The sequence below is a fragment of the Stegostoma tigrinum genome, chromosome 19 (genome assembly GCF_030684315.1).
Source record: "Stegostoma tigrinum isolate sSteTig4 chromosome 19, sSteTig4.hap1, whole genome shotgun sequence".
Lineage (NCBI taxonomy): Eukaryota > Metazoa > Chordata > Chondrichthyes > Orectolobiformes > Stegostomatidae > Stegostoma > Stegostoma tigrinum.
This window is the reverse complement of record NC_081372.1, coordinates 5086235-5106135: the sequence shown is the minus strand read 5'-3', so window position 1 is coordinate 5106135 and position 19901 is coordinate 5086235. Positions and strand designations below refer to the sequence as shown.

Here is a 19901-nt window from a genome sequence, read left to right as displayed (position 1 = left end):
CCTATCTCCTTTGTTACAACTTAAATCAGAGTTTCATGCTTCATGCGGCAAATTGTTTGGCAACTTCTAAAAAAAATTTATATTCAGTAGACTTTTTTCTACTTTTATGTTCTGTCTTTTGCTGTCAGTCCAATTTGCCTTTCTTTGTCCCTGATTTAATTCACCAGATATCCTTGCTCTCAATTTTTAAACCTCTGGCGAAAAGTGTGTGTTGGTCTCACAATTTACCAAGAGCTCCGATCACTAACAATCAACTCCCACAAAGTGCACCCCATGCCATCCCCCTCAAATTAGCTCCCCCCCTCCCCACAACAACTGCACATTGACACATGCCCTATTCGAGCAAGATCTGCTCCACAATCCCAGGCCGAAGGGCCTGTACTGTGCTGTAATGTTCTATGCTCTATATTGGCATCAACAGGGATACGGCAGCATTTATTAGATACCACAGACTGCCCTACAGCTCAGTGTGTGAAGACACAGCCAGAGAGGCTGAGCGAATATATTAGATTAGATTCCCTACATTGTGGCAACAGGCCCTTCGGCCCAACAAGTCCACACCGCCCTCAAAGCATCCCACCCAGACCCATCCCCCATAACCCACACACCCCTGAACACTACGAGCAATTTAGCATGGCCAATCCACCTAACCTGCACATCTTTGGACTGTGGGAGGAAACCGGAGCACCCGGAGGAAACCCACGCAGACACGGGGAGAATGTGCAAACTCCACACAGACAGACACCCAGGGCTGGAATTGAACCTCGGTCCCTGGCGTTGTGAGGCTGCAGTGCTAACCACTGAGCCACCGTGTCACCCTATCTGAGAGTTTCATTCAAAGTGGCAATTTAATTGGTCAACCGCAAGTTCACTTTTAGAGTAACCATCAGATTCTGGCCAAGAACTAACAGACTTTAAGTAAGGAGTGTTCTTGGTAAGCAGGCCGCTGTCTGACAATGCTAGATATCTGCAATTAGCTGAAATCCCTTGTCTTAATGAAGAGTTGATTCCTATAACAGGATATTAAACCTGAAAGTGATACACCACCTTTTCTAAAAGAAACTGTGGTTTTTTTTTTAAAAATGTAGACAGTTAGTAACGGTGAACAGTCAGTGTAGAACAGTTTGAGGAAGGGTCACCGGACCCAAAACATTAACTCATTTCTATGGATGCTGCCAGACCTGCTGAGCTTTTCCAGCAATTTCTGTTTTTTGTTTCTGATTTCCAGCACCTGCAGTTCTTTCGGTTTTCATTGACTATATCTGGGAAATTGGATAAAACTTGGAATCTGATGCAAAGGTGGAAGAGGTGCTTTAAAGGTTGGTACAGGAAGTAAAACTTACTAAGTTTGGTAAAATGCAAGGAAGGCGGCTTTCACTTTCACCTAATCTCAATAAATTAATTGTTTCATAAGAAATTCCTATTAGGGACTGTCTTTAAATTGTAATAAATTAGAAAACTGTATAATTTTTAATAGTAGTACCTCTAGTTAAACTAAATGGAAAAACGTCAGGAATAAAGCAAAGCCTGGGCCAACAATTACACAATATAAGGAATCAAAAACAAAATAAAAAGTTAATGCAAGGGAAATAAAGTTAAGACACGGCAGCACAGATTAGTCAAGTGAAACATAGGGCAGGACAGATTCTTATTGGTGCCCCAAACATCAACATCTACAGGAAAAGTTGCCTTGTGTTTTTTCCAGCTGGCCAGGCCATTGGCCTAGTGGTATTATTGCTGCACTGTTAATCCAGAGACCCAGATAATGTTCTGGAGACCCAGGTTCAAATCCTGGCTATGAAAGGGGTTGAATTTGAATCTAAAAATTATCTTAATTCTAGATATATAAGACCACGAATCCATTGTCATGAAAACAAAACCCTCTGGTTCACTGATGTCCTTTAGGGAAGGAGGCTTCCCTCCTTACCTGGTCTGAGCTACATGTGACTCCAGGCCCACAGCAATGTGGTTAATGCTTAACTACAACTAAGGATGGGCACTAAATGCTGGCCTAGCCAGTGAGACTTCATGCCGTGAATGAATAAAACAAATATGCAAGTCCTGTGTCTCAGAGCTCAAGTAGTTGCTGGAGTCTGTGTGGCATATCCATGAGGCTGAATGTATTATAAACAACATTTTCAAAGAGGTGGGCATCTTGAAAAGGGAATGAGATATCACTAGCCAAAGAGCAACAGAAAGGTCGGACAGGAGTGACAAGCTCGTGCTCACAAAAATCACTTTTCCACTTTGGAAAATAATGCAGGTGCTGGTGTTAAGGTGAGTGCAGAGTTTGCCTACACAAGAGGAGAGGACAAACAGCAATAGGGGATGTGTTAGACAGGGGATTGTGGTGCCTGTGGATTTGAATCAAGATGGCAAATTGCCTCAGTGGAGCCCAGGGTCAACAAAAATATTCTTCTTGGGAGGCGGGGGGGGGTTGTGGGTGCACAAATGGAGGTTCTGGTCTACATCAACATTTTCTATTGAGGAAGGGGACCACAGTTCTGTAATCAGCTTTTTGGGAGCTAACAAACAGAAGCCTTAAAATCTAGCAGTCTCCTGATTATTGCTGGTGCCACACAGAAGGATACAGAAACAGCAGGCTAAGGCAGAGGAGTGTGGGGCTGGGAGGTTGGTGCAGGAAATGGGACTTTAGTCCGGCACTTTGCGGGGGCGGGGGAGGTGCACGGAAAGAGAAGAGACCTTGCAGGGCATCTTGCTGATGCTGTTGGACAGCTTTTAACTAACTTCACAGGAGTGCTGGAACCAAGAGAGAATATTAAAGCAGCTTTTCTAATTTGCACCCACTTAAACACACTCCCCAATATCAGGGTTCACAAAATACTCAGACACAGGTAGCACTAGGGTAGAAAACAGTAAATTAAATCAGAAAAGTTAGACTCGGGTAGAAAATACTGAAACCAAAATTAGGGCTACACTGCACATATGTCAATGCATTGGAAGCATTCAAGAGGGCTCTCTGGCTGGCTATTTAACAGGAACTAGTATGCAAGGACTTGAGGAAAAGGTAGGGAAAGACACTTTCATGATGCTTATTTGGGCAGCTGGTGCAGATAATAGGTCAAGTAGCCGCCGTTCAGCATGGCATCCCTTGTGTGATTCAAATCTCAGCTCTGGCAGATTTTCAAGCCAGCTTTGAGCCACCAGATTCAACTGTTCAACTTCTCAGTGTAGGATCTAAACACAAATCCCTAGGCTGCTTATCCATCAGCAAAGTTACCATACAACCATTCCCTTCAATGAAAATAAGGTCATTCTTTTCAAGAGTATCTCATCACAAAATCTAAGATTACACAGAATTTAACTTTGTCAATCCTCCAAGTGGCTTCAAGTTAAGAATCCGCCCAGCTCCTCCCCAGTGTGACCAAATCTCCAACTGGGTGTTATCTTTGGTACTTATGTCGGCTGTGTGATGTTTTGAAGTAGGTACAAATGGGTTTTTCTGCATGGCTGAAGGAATTAATAATTAAATTGAGAACATTTCTGTAGCCATGGTGAGTTTCTTTAAACCCCTCAAACTGTTTTCCTTTTAAGAACCAGTAAGTTTTTATTTAACTTGGGAATGTTTATGATTTAGCAAGTTAAATAATTACATCGAGGTAGGGTAACTTGACCTGAAGCATTAACTCTGATTTCTCTCCATTGACCTGCTGAGCTTTTCCAACGATTTCTATTTTTGTCTCAAACAATTGTGCTTCAGGAGTTTAGCTATAAATATTTGGGCTTTTTTAAAACAAAAACAATATAGAAAAGAGCTTGGCGGGGGGGGGTGTGGGGGGGGAGAACATGCATAGCTTAGAGAGGGAGAGGAAGAACTTCTTCATTTTGCTTTCAGTTTTGGCAGGTCTGCAGATGTTGCGTGTAAATTTACACCTGTGGGGGGACAAAATAGTTAGGCTTTTTAACACTTGATTAGAATAAGGAGTTAGTGATAGAAATATTTGATCACACCTTATCGAGGTGATGTGAACATTTAATCTCAGGAGTATGATAGCTTCTTCCTGAAGTTATCAGATATTCCAGGCAAAGTTAAAATCAAATGAACTCAGGAAGGTGTTTTCTGGTGTGAACACCATGGTAGGGTGCTTTTAGCTACAACAAAGGGGTGATTTGGGATCTGTAACAAAGTGCTGTGAAAGATTAATGAGATTATATTTTATCACATGTCTCAAAACCTTTAAACTTGGATTGTAAAGTGAAAGACTGGTTTATTCCTTTTTATCTTTAAGTTTAAAAAAACTTAACACACTTGTTTCACTGTTTAAAAAACTGCAATACTGTATGCTTATGTTTCAATGAGGGACCACCTTAGAATCCCGACAGTGCGGGAACAGGCCTTTTGGCCCAAAAGGTCCACACCAACCCTAACCCATCCTCCCAGACAATCTGCACATGTCTGAACACTACGGGAATTTAGCATGGCTAACCCACATATCCTGCACATCTTTGGACTATGAGGGGAAACCGGAGAACTTCAAAACCCACGAAGACACGGAGAATGTGCAAACTCCACACAGACAGTTGCCCGAGGGTGGAAATGAACCCGGGTCCCTGGCGCTGTGCAGCTGCGATACTAACCACTGCATCACCATGCTGCCCCAAAACTCTTACTAGAGCCAAAACTCACTATCAAGCCAGGTTTGAGTCTGGGATCTGCCTTGTCCTGTCATAACATCAACTGGGAACATTGTGGGAAATTTCAGACCCATACCTTTGCACTGGTGATTGTTCCATATGGAGAAAATTCCTTCCTCAAACACTCATCATCAATCCCATCATCCAGATTCTTCACATACAAATTCACTCCCTGAAAAACAAGAGCAAGTGGAACTATTAGGACCAAGGCAGGGGGACGTATACAGCAGCAAAGTAGGATTGAATTCAATCAAACTGACTGCATTCTCTCCATCCAATCCCTCCCAAGGAGTTACCTTAGCTTTGCCAACATTTCCTCATTTTTCTGTGGCATGTGGGCATCACTGGCAAGGCAGGATTTGTGCCTCATGCCCTTCCACTGAACGCTGGGCCATTTCAGAGACCAGTTAAGAGTCAACCATGTGCGCTATTTTGTAAAGTATGTTTTTTTTGAAATGGGATGTGGGTGTCTCTGGCTGGGCCAGCATTTATTGCCTGTCCCTAGTGGCCCTTGAGAAGGTGGTGGTGAGTTGCCTTCTTGAACTGTAGCAGTTTTTGCTACCCACAATGCTGTTCGGGAGTCAGTGCCAGCATTTTGACCCAGTAATAACTAGAGGGACAGTGACACATTTCCAAGTAAGAATAGTGATTGCCTTGGAAGAGAACTTGAGGCGATGTTCCCATATACGTACTGCCCTATTGTGCATATCGCATTGAGGCTTTACTCATAGGGATGAGAAACTCCAGTGATGAAGATAGACTGAAGGTGGGACTGCTTTCCTTGGACAGAAGGTGGTAAATGGAAGATTTGATTGAAGTTTCCAAAACTGAGGGGGGGGTCTGGATACAGATGAGGAGGAACTGTTCCTGATTAAAACTGTGTTCCTTGGTTTTCAAAGTGCTTGAAAAAGTAGTAAACAATTGGACCAAAAAAAACAGCACGTTCACGCAGTCAGTAAGTAGCTAGGGTATGGAATGCACTGCTGGGAGGTGGTGTAGCAGGTGGCTGGGGTCCAGTTGAAGCTGTCAAGAGGGGCATTGGATGATTGTATTTAAATACAAATAACATGCAGGAGTTATGGGGAAAGGACAGGAGATCAGCATCAAGTCAAAAAGCTGCAGACCGTTGACAGGATGACTGCCTTCTAAACCATAACAATTGAGAGACTTTGAGATAGTCCTTAAAGGTTCTGTCAGAGGAGGCTTGGTGAGTTATTAAGGCTCATCTTGTAAACAGTGCACATTACCACCATATTCCATTGGAGGCAGAGGGGGAAAATGTTAAAAATGGTTGGATGTGGTGCCAAAGTTGCTTTGTCCTGGACGGTGTCGAGCTTCTTGAGTGTTGTTGGAGCTGCCCGCATCCAGGCAAGTGGGGAGTATTCCATCACACTCCTGACTTGTGCCTTGTAGATGGTGGGCAGGCTTTGGGGAGTCAGGAGCGGCATTACTCACTGCAGTATTCCTAGCCTCTGACCTGCTCTAATAGCCACTGTGTTTATGTGGCAAGTTTCCTATAAGTTTCTGGTCAATGGTAGCCCCCAGGATGCTGATAGTAGGGGAATTCAGTGACAGTAATGACATTGAATGTCAAGGGGAAGTGGTTAGATTCTCTTGTTGAAGATTAACGGCATTTGTGTAATGTGAATATTACTTGACCAGCTCTTATTGCATTTCAATATGGACCATTTCAGTACGTGAGGAGCCTCAAATGTTGTTGAATATTGTGTAGGCATCAGCAAATAACTCCACTTTTGGTCCAATGATGGAGGAAGGTCACTGACAAAGCAACTTGAAGACAGTTGGGCCAAGGATACTACCCCGAGGCACTGGGGCCCTTCTGGTACAGCTGTAATATCCTTACCTCAGAGCCAAAGTCCTGGGTTCAAGTCGCACCCGTACCAGAGAGTTTTGTAATACTATCACCGAACAGTATGATTAGAAAATATATACCCTGAGGAACTCCTACAGAGATGTCCTGGAACCGAGATGACTGACGTCCAACAACTAAAACCTCCTTGTGTGCCATGTATAACTTCAATCAGTACAGTTTTCCCCAGATACCCACTGATTCCAGTTTTGCTAAAGCTCCTCAATGCCACACTCTGTCGAATGCAGCCTTGGTGTCAAGGGCTGTCACACTCACCTCACCTCATTTGCCCATGTCTGAACCAAGGCTGGAATAAAGTCAGGAAACCCCATGACCAAGGTGGAATCCAAACTGATTATCACTGAACATGTTGTTCCTTTGTTAGTGCTTGGCTGGGGCACAGCTAGTTCTGCAGCACGTCTTCAGTAACATTGCCATAATGAACCACCCCCCCCACCACCCCACCCCAACTCTGGCCCTCCCCGCCACCTTGCCTTCATATAGCCACTGTCAGTCATTTCTTGATATTATGTGGAGTAAATAAAATTGGATGACAACTGGCATATGATGCTGGGGACCTATGCAGGATGCTATGATGCATCATTCACTTGGCACTTTTGGCTGAAGGTTGATGAAAATGCTTCTTCAGCTTTGTGTTTTGCACTGATGTGCTGGGCTCTCATCTTTGACAGTGGGATGTGTGTACAGCCACCTCCTTCAGTTTTCGGTGCAATTATCCACCATTCAGGACTGGATATGGCAGGACTGTGGAACTTAGCTTTGGTATCGCTTAGCTCTTCAATCATTTGCTGCTGAGCGTGCAAATAACTTATGCAGCTTCCCCAGGCTACCAGCACATTTTCAGGTATTCCTGGTGTCACTCCTACATGCCTTCCTGCACTCTCCCCTGAGCCAGGGTTGATGGTGAAGGTACAGTAGGGATATGCTGGGCCGCAAGTTGACAGATTGCATTGGAATATGATTCTGCTGTGCTTCAACGCATAGGTTTGAATTTCTAGATCTATTCAAATTCTATCCCATTTCAGAAGCGTTAATAGCACATGATGGACAGCGTCCTCAACATGAAGGTGGGACTTGGTTTCCACAAGGGACTGCATGGTGGTCACTCTTAATGACAGTCCTGGATGGACATATCTGCAGCAGGTAGATCAGTCAGGATGAGGTCAAGGTCCTGGACGGTTTTCCCTCATCACCTGCCACAGACAGAGTCTGCCAGCAACACCCTTTAGAACCAGCTCAGCCAGGAGTGCTGCTGCTGAGCCAGTAATGGACATTTGGAGGGGTGGGGGTAAACACAATTAAGTCTGTGCCCTTATCGCACTCAGTTCTTCCTCTGAAGATGGACAAGAACTAGTTCACCAGCTGAGGGTGTCCTTGCCCATCTTTAACACAATGCCAAGGGATTACATGGTTCGGGAGTCAATGTTGAGGACTCCCAGGGCAGTTCCTAGAACATAGAAAAAGTACAGCACAGTACAGGCCCTTCAGCCCACAATGTTGTGCCGTGGAATAAGCCTAATCCAAATTTAAAATAACCTAACTTACATTCCCCTCAATTCACTGCTGTCCATGTGCATGTCCAGCAGTCGCTTAAATGTCACTAATGACTCCGCTTCCATGACTACCACTGGCAAACCATTCCATGCGCTCACAACTCTCTGGGTGAAGAACCTCCCTCTGACGTCTCCTCTATACCTTCCTCCTAACATCTTAAAACTATGGCTCTTCGTGGCAGTCAATCCTGCCCTGGGGAAAAGTCTTTGGCTAGCGACTCTATCCATGCCTCTCATTACCTTGTACACCTCTATGGTTCCTCTCTAATGTTATACCACAGTGCCACCACGCTCTGGTGTGACTGCCTGAAACAGTCTTAAAGTGTGTCCTTATGATTCTGAGGGCGTGACCACATCAGGCTGTTATTTGACTGGATTATGGGACAACTCTCCCAAGTTTAGTACAACCCCACCCCACAAAGCTGGTGAGGGGAAATTTGCAGAGTCTACAGGGTTGTTGTTATTTCCAGGGAATAGGTCAATGCCATGTGTTGTGTGGTTTATTTTCTAGTTTAGAGACTTCATAATCTTTGATACAAATTTTTCTATTTCTCTCACCAGCTTTCTCATTCAGCACAGAAACAGACCTTTCAGTCCAAGCTGATCATGTCCTCAAACTGAACTAGTCTCACCTGCCTGCTTCTGGCCCAGAGCTTTTCTACTTAAGCTGTACTTACCCAAATGTCTATTAAACACCAACTGCACCCATATCCACCACTTCCTCTGGAAGGTCATTCAGAAGGCATCTAAGAATCAACCACATTGCTGTGGGTCTAGAATTACATGTAGGCCATGCAGGTCAGGAAGGTAGATTTCCTTCCCCAAACGTTTCATATCAATGATCTTCTGTTAGAATGGGACTAATTAAGCAATAACTTTTCATCTCAAACAGCAACCATTCCTGCCAGGCTTGCTAAATAATTCCAGCTTTTTCCACCTCATTTCAGATTTCCAGCATCTATAGCAGATTGAATATGTGCAGGAGATAATTTTGTTCCCTGCAGGCAGTGCCCTTAACAGGACCTGGGGGTGGGGTGGAGATTCACAACAGGATTTCACACAATCTTTCTGGCATGGCTGGGGCAAAAAAGAATGCGAAATAAATCCTCCAACTGACAAGATCGGAGCATAGAAGCAAACAAGTCCTATTGGAACAAAACTACTGGTTAGGATTTAGTCCAAACCAGGACATGAATTTCTGGCCACAGGTCAGGAAGCAGGTCAAGACTTAAGGGAGGGCGTGGAATAGATTGACCTGAAATGATCCCAGTGGTAAAGGGGCCAGAGAAACTGGGACGAGGGATACATTTAACAGTTCAGCATCAATATTAAAATAGTAATAAAATCGCTCCTGAAGCTTTGACACACGAAGTCATGATGTGGAGGTGCTGGTGCTGGACTGGGGCGGACAAAGTCAGAAGGCACATGACACCAGGTTAGAGTCTGACAGGTTTATCAGAAATCACATGCTTTCAGAGCACTGCTCCTTCATCAGGTGTTGTGTGACCTCTGTGATAGAGGAGCGCAGGAATTGATTTAAAATTTAGAATTAGTAGTCACACTGTCAGGGCACAGATAAGGTGGATTTTCATCCCTTTTCATCATGAAGCAGGGGAGGTTGGCTCCAGGTGTATTTTTTAAGGTAATAGACTCCTGAGGGTCAGAAGGTGGAACTTGAAACACTAACAGACCATCCCCACTCATATTGAATAATGGCACAGGTTTGAAGGGTTGAATGGTCTACTGCTGGTCCTAATTTGTACGCTCATATATATGTCTGAAGTTACAAACAGGATAAACCTTCACTGGATATAACTGGGCTTAGAAGGGAACCGTTTTGGTGAGAGACAGGCTTCATTTGAACCAGCATCCTAGTGCATCGATTAACTCAGGCTGAGGAGGGGGCTTTAAACTAGATCAATGGGAGGAAATCTAGGCTTCAAAAGCAAAAGGACCCAGCAGCCTTGCAACTATTTAAGTAACTGGAGTGGGACAGGGAGGTACAGTGCAAAAAGAAAAGCAGTTAGGGTCAACAAGGGGGGAAATGGTGGTAACAAAAGGACAAAATTAAGCGGTTTTCTATACAAAATTCACATACTATGCAGAACAAAATAAATGAATTGACATCACAATTTGACTTTAAGGGTATGGTCTCAGTCATGGAAATTAAAACTAGGAGAGTAATTATTCGGGGGAATGTGACTTTTCCAAAGGACACGCAGGAAAGGGTGGTGGGGCAGCTTTGTTAGTATAAGGCAGAATTGATTTACGATCAGGTACAATAGACTCCATATGGGTTGAGGTAAGAAATAATTAGGGGAAGATGTAGTCTATGGGTCACCTACCAACAGTTACATTTTAAGACAGGCATTAAATGATTGGATATGGTTTAAAAAAGACAATCCATTCATCTCGGAAAAATCAAATTGGCAGAGGTAGCCACAAGGAAGAATTCACAGAGTACATTTGGGACAGTTTCTTAGAACAATACGTTTGGCTCCAATCAGGCTATTTTAGATCTGGTAATGAGGCAGGTGTAACAAAAAAATCTGAGCAATAGACCCCTGAGGAAACTGTAATCATAAAGGTGAAATTTAGCTTTCAGTTTGGGAGTGAGAAACTTGTGTTGGGAACAACTGTGCTAAACTTAAATAAGGGTAGTCACAAAGTAATAAGTACAGTTGGCAGGAGTGGACTGGGAGAGGAGGAGCTTGGCAGAAATATAATGGCTGAGGAACAATGGCAGACATTAAAAAACTGGTTTATGGCTCATAGCAAAAGATACACCCCAGTGAGGAAGGGGGAACGGAGGAAGGGGAGAGGCAATTGTGGCTAATTGGGAGCTGGGGTGAAGGCAAGGGACCTTAGAGAAGGAGGCTGTTGAAATGAATGATGCAGCTGGAAAATGGCAGTTGAACAAATATTTAGCATTTGACTTCATCGCAGAAAGCATTAATACAATCCCAAAATTACTAACTCAAGGGGCAAAAGCAGGGCTGAGGGAATAAATATAATTATCAAGAGAGTAGTAGTATAGGGAAACTAATGGAGGTAAGGTCTGGCCCTGGCCTGATGGGATGCATTAAGATATTAAGAGGATGTAGCTACAAAAATAATGGACGACCTGGTAATCATCTTCCAGGAATACCTCCATTCTGGAAAAGTCCCAAAGGTTTGGAAAATGGCCAATGTAACCCTTATTTGAAAAGGGAGACACGAAACACATAACTATACGCCAGTTACCTTAAATCCCATTGTGAAAATGCTAAGAGCTTATTATAAAGGATGAATTAGCACAGCATTTAGAGTTGCATAAAATAATCAACCAACCAGAGATAGCTCAGCTGCATAAAGAGGTAATCATGCCTGATAAAGTTAAGATTCCTTCAGGAGGTAGCAAGCAGGATAGAGAAAAAAGGGAAAGCAGATGTAATATGGATCTCCAAAAGGCATTGGATACAGTACCACACATTAGGCTAACTTTGTAAGATAAGAGCTCAGCAATTTCCAGGGTGTACATTAACAGATAAAACTATAGAGAAAGCTGCAATTGAGGGGGATTTGGGGACCCAAGTGCATAAATCTCAAAAAACAAATCACATTCAGAGATAACAGGGAAAGTAAGTAGAATGTTGTTTTGTTATTTCAAGGAGTACAACAGTACGTACAAAATGCAGAGGAATGGGATTGTGGGAAATACAGCAGTTTGGATCGGAAATTGACTCGCTGAAAGAAGACAGAGGGTGGTAGTTGATGGGAAATGTTCATCCTGGAGACCAGTTACTAGTGGTGTACTGCAAGGGTCGGTGTTGGGTCCACTGCTGTTTGTCATTTTTATAAATGACCTGGATGAGGGTGTAGAAGGATGGGTTAGTAAATTTTCAGACGACACTAAGGTCGGTGGAGTTGTGGATAGTGACGAAGGATGCTGTAGGTTGCAGAGAGACATAGATAAGCTGCAGAGCTGGGCTGAGAGGTGGCAAATGGAGTTTAATGCAGACAAGTGTGAGGTGATGCACTTTGGTAGGAGTAACCGGAAGGCAAAGTACAGGGCTAATGGTAAGATTCTTAGCAGTGTAGATGAGCAGAGAGATCTCGGTGTCCATGTGCACAGATCCTTGCAAGTTGCCACCAGGTTGACAGGGCTGTTAAGAAGGCATACAGTGTTTTAGCTTTTATTAATAGAGGGATCGAGTTCCGGAACCAAGAGGTTATGGCGAAGCTGTACAAAACTCTGGTGCGGCCGCACTTGGAGTATTGTGTACAGTTCTGGTCACCGCATTATAAGGAGGATGTGGAAGCTTTGGAAAGGGTGCAGAGGAGATTTACTAGGATGTTTCCTGGTACGGAGGGAAGGTCTTACGAGGAAAGGCTGAGGGACTTGAGGCTGTTTTCATTAGAGAGAAGGAGGTTGAGAGGTGACTTAATTGAAACATATAAAATAATCAGAGGGTTAGATAGGGTGGATAGGGAGAGCCTTTTTCCTAGGATGGTGACGGCGAGCACGAGGGGGCATAGCTTTAAATTGAGGGGTGAAAGATATAGGACAGATGTCAGAGGTAGTTTCTTTACTCAGAGTAGTAAGGGAATGGAATGCTTTGCCTGCAACGGTAGTAGATTCGCCAATTTTAGGTACATTTAAGTCATCATTGGATAAGCATATGGACGTACATGGAATAGTGTAGGTTAGATGGGCTTGAGATCGGTATGACAGGTCGGCACAACATCGAGGGCTGAAGGGCCTGTACTGTGCTGTAATGTTCTATGTTCTATAACAATTGGGATGCCTTCCTAAAAATAAACAAGTCACACACACTGACTACACCTAGAATACAGTGAACAGTTTCGTACACCCTAAGGAAACATATGCTGGCTTCGGAGGCAGTTCAGAGAAGGTTCACTAGGTTAAGCGTGATGGGATTTTTTTCATGGGGGTGCTGAGTAGTTTGCACCTGTCCTCATTGCAGTTTAGAAAAATGGGAGGCAACTTTATTGAAGCATATGAGATTTTTAGGGACTTGACAGGGTAGATGTGGAGGGGTTGCTTTTCTCTTTGTGACAGAGTCTAGGGCTAGGAGGCATAATGACAGAGTAAGGGGTCACCAATCTAAGACACAAATAAGGACGAATTTCCTGTCTCAGAGGGCCATGAATCTGTGGAATTTTTTAACCACAGAATGCTGTGGAGGCTGGGATGTTGAGTATTTTCAAGGTGGCGATAATGATTTAAGATAACCAGACCTAACTATTAACTCATTGAATGTTGGAGGAGACTCACTGGGGTCAAATGCATCCTTTGGTCCGCCAGTTTATGCAGAATGAACAGCGAGTCATGGAGGCCCTGAAATATTTCTAAGTGTTTTGTTGTTAGAAACAAAGGGTTTTCACACAGTCCAGGTACAGAAGTCATTAAAATGTCAACAGAAAATAACGGAAGCAGCTAACAGAACAGTGTTCCTGATATCTAAAAAGGCTAAAATCTGTGTTCCCACGTATCTTCTGTTCTGTTTCTAGGTGGAGGAGGATATGGGTTTGGAAGGTACTGCCTAAGGAACCCTGCTGAGTTTCTGCACCGCCTCTTGTTAATGCTCACTGCTGCTGAGCCAGTAGCGGAGGGCGTGCTTATCAAAGCAGTTATGAATGGTTTCATTTAGAAAGAAACAATGATTTGAGGGGGAAAATATATTTTGCCCAGTGGTAAGAGTGTCCGTAAAATAGCAAAAACTGAAAAAGTTAAGTGAATTAGCAAAACAAGAAAAAGAGGACATAGGCTTTGCATTTATTTAAAAGTAAAAAAGTGTTTATTAAAACTAGGAGATGCAATAACATTGTGGTACTAATTGCTAATCTCACACCAAAGACCACATAATGGTCAAGGGACCAGAGTTCAAATCCCACCAAAGCAGATGCTGGAATTTGAATTTACAGATGATGATCTGTAAATTCAAGAGTCTAACAATGATCTTTGGAAAAACCCCATCTGGTTCACTAACATCTTTTAAGGAAGCAGGCTATCATCCTTGATAATAAGGTGTAGAGCTCGATGAATACAGCAGGCCAAGCAGCATCATAGGAGCAGGAAGGCTGATGTTTCGGGCCCAGACCCGCTACTTGGCCTGCTGTGTTCATCCAGCTCTACACCTGGGTATCTCGAATTGTCCAGCATCTGCAGTTCCTATTATCTCCGAAACTATCACCCTTACCTATCTTGACTTAAAGGTGACTCCAGACCTACAGCAAAATGGCTGACTCTTGCCTACTTGCCCAGTATCTGCAATAAACTCTGGCCTACCCAGTGACAACTGCATCTCTTGAATGAAAGACAAATTTGCTATGTCCTTGGTTGTGAAGCCAGGAAGGGAAGCACAAAGAGTGGATTTTTGGAAATACTTTGCAGAGATAAAATGTGGGGAAAGAACACAATATGGATTAATTGGACAACTCAGAAGAGCCAGCACAGTCTGGATGGGCCAAACAGCCTCCCTTCTGAGACTGCATCATTCTGTTCTGTTAGTAAGGGCGATAATACGATGCAGGAAGGTCAATCACAAGCTCAGACAACACTGACCTGATAACGGCTGTTTCTCTCTTGCTTCATCAACTCAAACCTACGCTTCAGCTCGCTCTGTCGTTCCATTTTCTTCTGAGCACGGCCGACGTACACAGCCCGGCTGTTGATCTCTTTCCCATTCATTTCAGCCACTGCCTGAATACAAGAGGAAAGATGGACGGCTGGGGAGTATTTTGGAAAGTGACTAGGCCCAACACACACTCATGTAGAAAGCACGTCTTGTGACCATATCATCACGGACCAAGTTTCAACCTCCACGAGACTCGTCGCACATACAAAGCCAATTCTATGCGGTGGCCAGCTAAACTCAGTCAGCTCCACTGGCAGGAGGGTGAGCAAGCAGAAGGTACAACTACAGAAGTGATCACCTAAACAGAATTTGTATTTAAAAGAAAGCCATCAAGTTTCCATCGTGCTGCACAAAAACGCAGCAGAACCAGGTTCAACAGTAACTGTCCAACAGGATATTGGAGGATTACTTGGGGAGAAAGAGGGAGACAGTAGACAACTGAATAGCTTGGGCAAAGAGCCAATGACCTCCTGTGCTCTTAAAATTACTGGAACATTATATCCAATTGCAGAAAATCATCTGAAGAAATGTTAGACGTTGCTCTCGCCACTAATGCTGCCAGATCTGCCCAGAGTTTGCAAAGGCAATAAGCCATTTACAATGAAACATATTTTGAGACATTTGTACACAAACAGGCACAATATACCATCAATTCTTTCTAGATTTACACTGGGGCCTGGTTACAATGTTCCAGGGATATCGCAAAGCATGAGGACATTTAGCCATGCACTGTTCCTGAATGTCACCTGGGAAGAATTCCTTAAAATGCTCACCTTGCGGGCATCTTCATGCTTTTCAAAGTTAACAAAGCCAAATCCCTTGGACCGACCTCTCTCATCAGTCATCACCCGAACGCTCAGCGTCTTTCCTTCAGAAAGAGGGAAACAATCTTGAAGACTGGTTAACACCACAGATACACTAAACAGGCCAAGTTAACCTGTCTGACCACCTCCAACTCCAAGCATGCGTTGACCAGCTCGCTCACCATTCATCTTGGGTGTCTTTCAGTGCCCTGGAGCCCAATCCCTGGAACACCCTCCCTAAAAGGACGGGGCAAAATGTTGTTTTCAGGAGTCGGCAGAATAATCAGATCACCGATGATCTTATTGAGTGGCACAGTAGGCTGGAGGGGCTGAGTGGCCTACTTCTGTTCCCAATTCACATACAAACCTCTCCTCCTCACTCCCACCATTAAGGTGATTTTCAGCATGGGTGTAAGAACACAATACATGGTTGTGAAGGGAACCTAGAAAATATTCGAAGAATAAAAAGAGAACTGAACTAAATGGAACTGACAGGAGAACAAACTTCTTCACTGAAAGGGGCACAAAGTTCAGAATTTTGTTCCCAGAAAGCTGTGCATTCTCAGAATGTGGTGTTTGGATACAAGGGAATTAATGGGTGGGGAAGAATTGTGAAGGTGGAGTTGAGTTGGGATAGATCATATACAGTCGTGTTGAAAAGTGGAAAGGGCTCGGAGGGCCAAATGCTCCTATTTACCTGATGTGAAGGTGGAATAAATTTACTGAGACACCACCTTGTGTGGATCACTATGTGCAATATATTTAAATATTGTGGTGTTCCTAGAGGCGAGAGCGGCCATCTCCTTTTGTGCACAACTTTTTGAAACTTAACCTTACTGTAAATTGGCAAATAAATTTTCACAGCATGTAGAAATACATGGAATGATCAAACAGAATCAGCATGATCTTGTGAAACAGAAATAATGCCTGAATTTTTTACAAGACAGTTTGGAGGTGGTAACAGGCAAGATAGTTATTTATTCATTCATTCATTCACAGGATCTAGGTGTCACTGCCTAGGCCAGCATTTGTTGCCCAGAGGTTAGTTATGAGTCAACCACATTGCTGTGGGTCTGGAGTCACATGTAGGCTAATCTAGGTAAAGATGGCAGTTTCCTTCCCTAAAGGATATTAGTGAACCAGATGGGTTTTCCCAACAGTCAATAAAAGGTTTCACGATCATCAGATTCTTAATTTTAAATTTTCTTTAAAAATTTAATTCAAATCCCACCATCTGCTGTGGCAAAATTTGAACCTTGGTCGCCAGAACATTCACTGAGTTGGTGGATTAATCGTCTAGTGGAATCAGCACCACTGCCTCCCCGATAGATAAAGTGGACTCAAAGGGCATTTGATAAGGTACCGATTAGCCTATTTATGAGCTAACAGTGTTGAGTGTACTGTAATGGCATAGAGGGGGGATTGGCTAGCCAACAGAAGACAGATTTGGGGTCAAAGCGGCATTATTGGGATGGTGACCTGAAACTACTACAGGGCCACAGGATCAATGCTGGGACTACAATTATTTACAATATATATTAAAGTGATAGATAAGGAAAGAGAATGAATTTCAAAGTTTCTGATGACAGATAGGAAAGCATGGTGAGGATGACAAACCCTGCAGAGGGATATAGATAGGGATAACTGTACGCAAAAACTTCACAGATGGAATATAATGTGGGGAAATGAGGTCATGTGCTTTGGCAGGAAGAATACAGGAGGTGAATGTAACTGGAATTGAGAGATAGAGAAAGAGTAACTTACAATAAGCTAGTATCCAGTTTCAGCAGTTAAATAGGGAAAACAATGGCCATTATATCAAAGGGAATGGAATATAAAAGTAGGAGGTTTTGCTAACATTATTCAAGTTATAGTTAGATCACAGCTGGAATACTGCAAACACTTCAAGCCTTAAGAAAGTCAGTTTGTTTTCCCTCATCAGTTACTGCAAGCTGTGGCTCTTAGCCAATAAAGCAGAGACTTCATAACACATGAACCAGTCACACTGTACCTCTTGCAATGAAAAGTATCTGAAGGATGATTGAGGAGTAGCAAGGTCTGACCAGCCAAAAGGGTCGCCTCAGTGAGCTCTGTGGACAGAGGTCACTGAACTGTCTTTCTGATCTTTCCCTCTGCCCAATACACCCTTTTCTGTCAACACAGATGGCGTTTTAAGAGGAGTAGAGTTTTAACTGGGAGTTATACGTTCAACAGTTTGTTAATTATTTACTTGCAGTTCAAATCTATTTGTAATAGATAGTAATCTTTGTTAAGTATGGAAGCCTGGCCCATGCTTTCTATTAAACTGGGTTTAAGACGACAGCACATTAGGAAATGTATAAAATCTTTAATGTTTGAGATAACTCTGGGAAAAGCAGGGTTTGATTTCCAAAGTACTACCCCTGTAGGAGATAACAATATCCAGCTCCTCCCAGCAGCAGCAGCTTGCGGAGAAGCTTCAGAGCCACTGGAGTGAAATGAAGGATGAAAATAAACACTGAGCGTTGTCACTGTTTTATCTTGCAAGGATCTTTGAATAAACAAGCTGGGATGTTTCCTTGCAGCTGTACAGGGTGTTGGTGAGACTATACCTGATGCATTGGGTGGAGTTGTGGTCTCCACACCTACAAAAGGATATATTTGCTATCAAGGGTGTGCAGTGAAGACAGGTTCCTGAGTTGGTAGGTCACTTGTACAAGGAGAGATCAAGTCAAATGAGTCACTGGAGTTAAAATGAGGGGGATCTCATTGTAACTATGTATTTCTGACAGGGCTGGAGAGACAGAAGCAGGGATGTGGGGGCAGGGTATGGGGGGGGGGGGGGGGCAAGATCCAGAACAAGGGGTCACAATCTGACAATATGGGTAGACCTTTTAAGACTGAGATAAAGAGAAATGTCTTCACTCAGAGGGTGACGAACATGTGGAATTCTCTCTACTGAAGGCTCTGGGGCCAAACGCTGACCATATATTTAAGAAAGAAATACGTTTTCAGTGACCGAAAGCATCAGGGCAGTGGGAGCTGCACATCAACTGCTGCACTTCAAGGCAGCTGTTACCATCTCCACCTTTAGGGCAACTAGGGCTGTGCCCGGTGAGTGATGCCCACATCCTAATGAATAAAAGGGTACGCTTTTAAAGGTTAAAGAATTAGACAATGAAGTGGGCTTGATGGACCAAATCATCTACTCATGTTCTTACGTGCTATGTTTTTCATTCCACCACAGCCTTGCCCCTCTCCATTCCTAATTTCCTCCAACACAGATAGCTGCACTATTTAATTGTGACCTCCTGTGCACTCCACCAATGGCAGCTTCAGCTCCTTTGTCTCTAATATCTGGAATTCCCTCCCTACATTGAGCGGTTTATAAAATCATGAGGAGCATAGATAAGGTGAATAGCCAACGTTCCCCTCCTGGGATGGAGAGCTCAAAACTGGAGAGAGAGAGGGAAAGATTTAAAATGAGACCCAAAGGCAGTATGTGTATGGAACAAGCTGCCAGAGGAAATGTTAGAGGCAAGTACAGTTACAACATTTAAAAGACATTTGTACAAGTACATGAATAAGAAAAGATTCAACAGATATAGGCGAAATGCAGGCAGATGGGACTAGTTTAAGTTTAAGAGCCTGGTCAGTATGGATGAACAGGGCCAAAGGGCCTGTTTTTGTGCTGTTTGATTCTATGACCTCTCCCCCCTCATCGTCTTCCTTTTAAACACTTCTTTAAAAAAAGCTACATCTGAACAAGCTTTTGGGCATCTGACCTAATGTGCCTTATGCAGTTTGGTGTCTTACTTAGCTTTATTATAGTCCTGTAAAATGCCTTGGGTTATCACACTACATTAAAAAGGTATCATAGATAATAGGAACTGCAGATGCTGGAGAATCTGAGAAAACAAGGTGTGGAGCTGGATGAACACAGCAGGCCAAGCAGCGTCTTAGGAGCACAAAAGATGCTTTATTAATACAAATCGTGCTCGTTGAAAGAAGACATCCTTACAGAACACTTGCTGAATTCAAACCTGGATACACAGTCTTAATCAAAACACAATTCCCTGCCCCCCCCCAAAAAAAACCCCAGAAAACTGCCTCACCATCCAGCCTTACGTTACCCACTGCTCATTGACTGGGTCACTGTCACCTCAAAACAGTTGTGCAAGTATCACAAGGGGTTTTTAAAGCTGCTCTGGTTTTGCAAAAAGAACTCAAACTAACCGAATGCATTGAAGATCTCTCTCAGTCTGGCAGTATTCATATCTTCTCCAAAATTCTTGATATAAAGGTTGGTGTATTCCAAAACTTTACTTCCAAATTCAGCTTCTCGATCTTTATGGGATTTGAAGTGACCTACAAATCT

The 19901-nt window shown here is 43.4% G+C and overlaps 1 protein-coding gene across 1 annotated transcript in view; it reads right to left on the bottom strand.

The window, feature by feature from the left end:
• The window catches only part of LOC125461416 (embryonic polyadenylate-binding protein A-like), a 51120-nt gene that overhangs the window by 19455 nt on the left and 11764 nt on the right, over positions 1–19901 (bottom strand). Inside the window, exons 5-8 of the mRNA XM_048550169.2 lie at positions 19760–19899; positions 15515–15609; positions 14669–14806; positions 4733–4828 (exon numbers count right to left, since the gene is read on the bottom strand). Of these exons, the coding sequence (XP_048406126.1) occupies positions 4733–4828; positions 14669–14806; positions 15515–15609; positions 19760–19899 (469 nt within the window). The remainder of the gene's footprint in view (positions 1–4732; positions 4829–14668; positions 14807–15514; positions 15610–19759; positions 19900–19901) is intronic.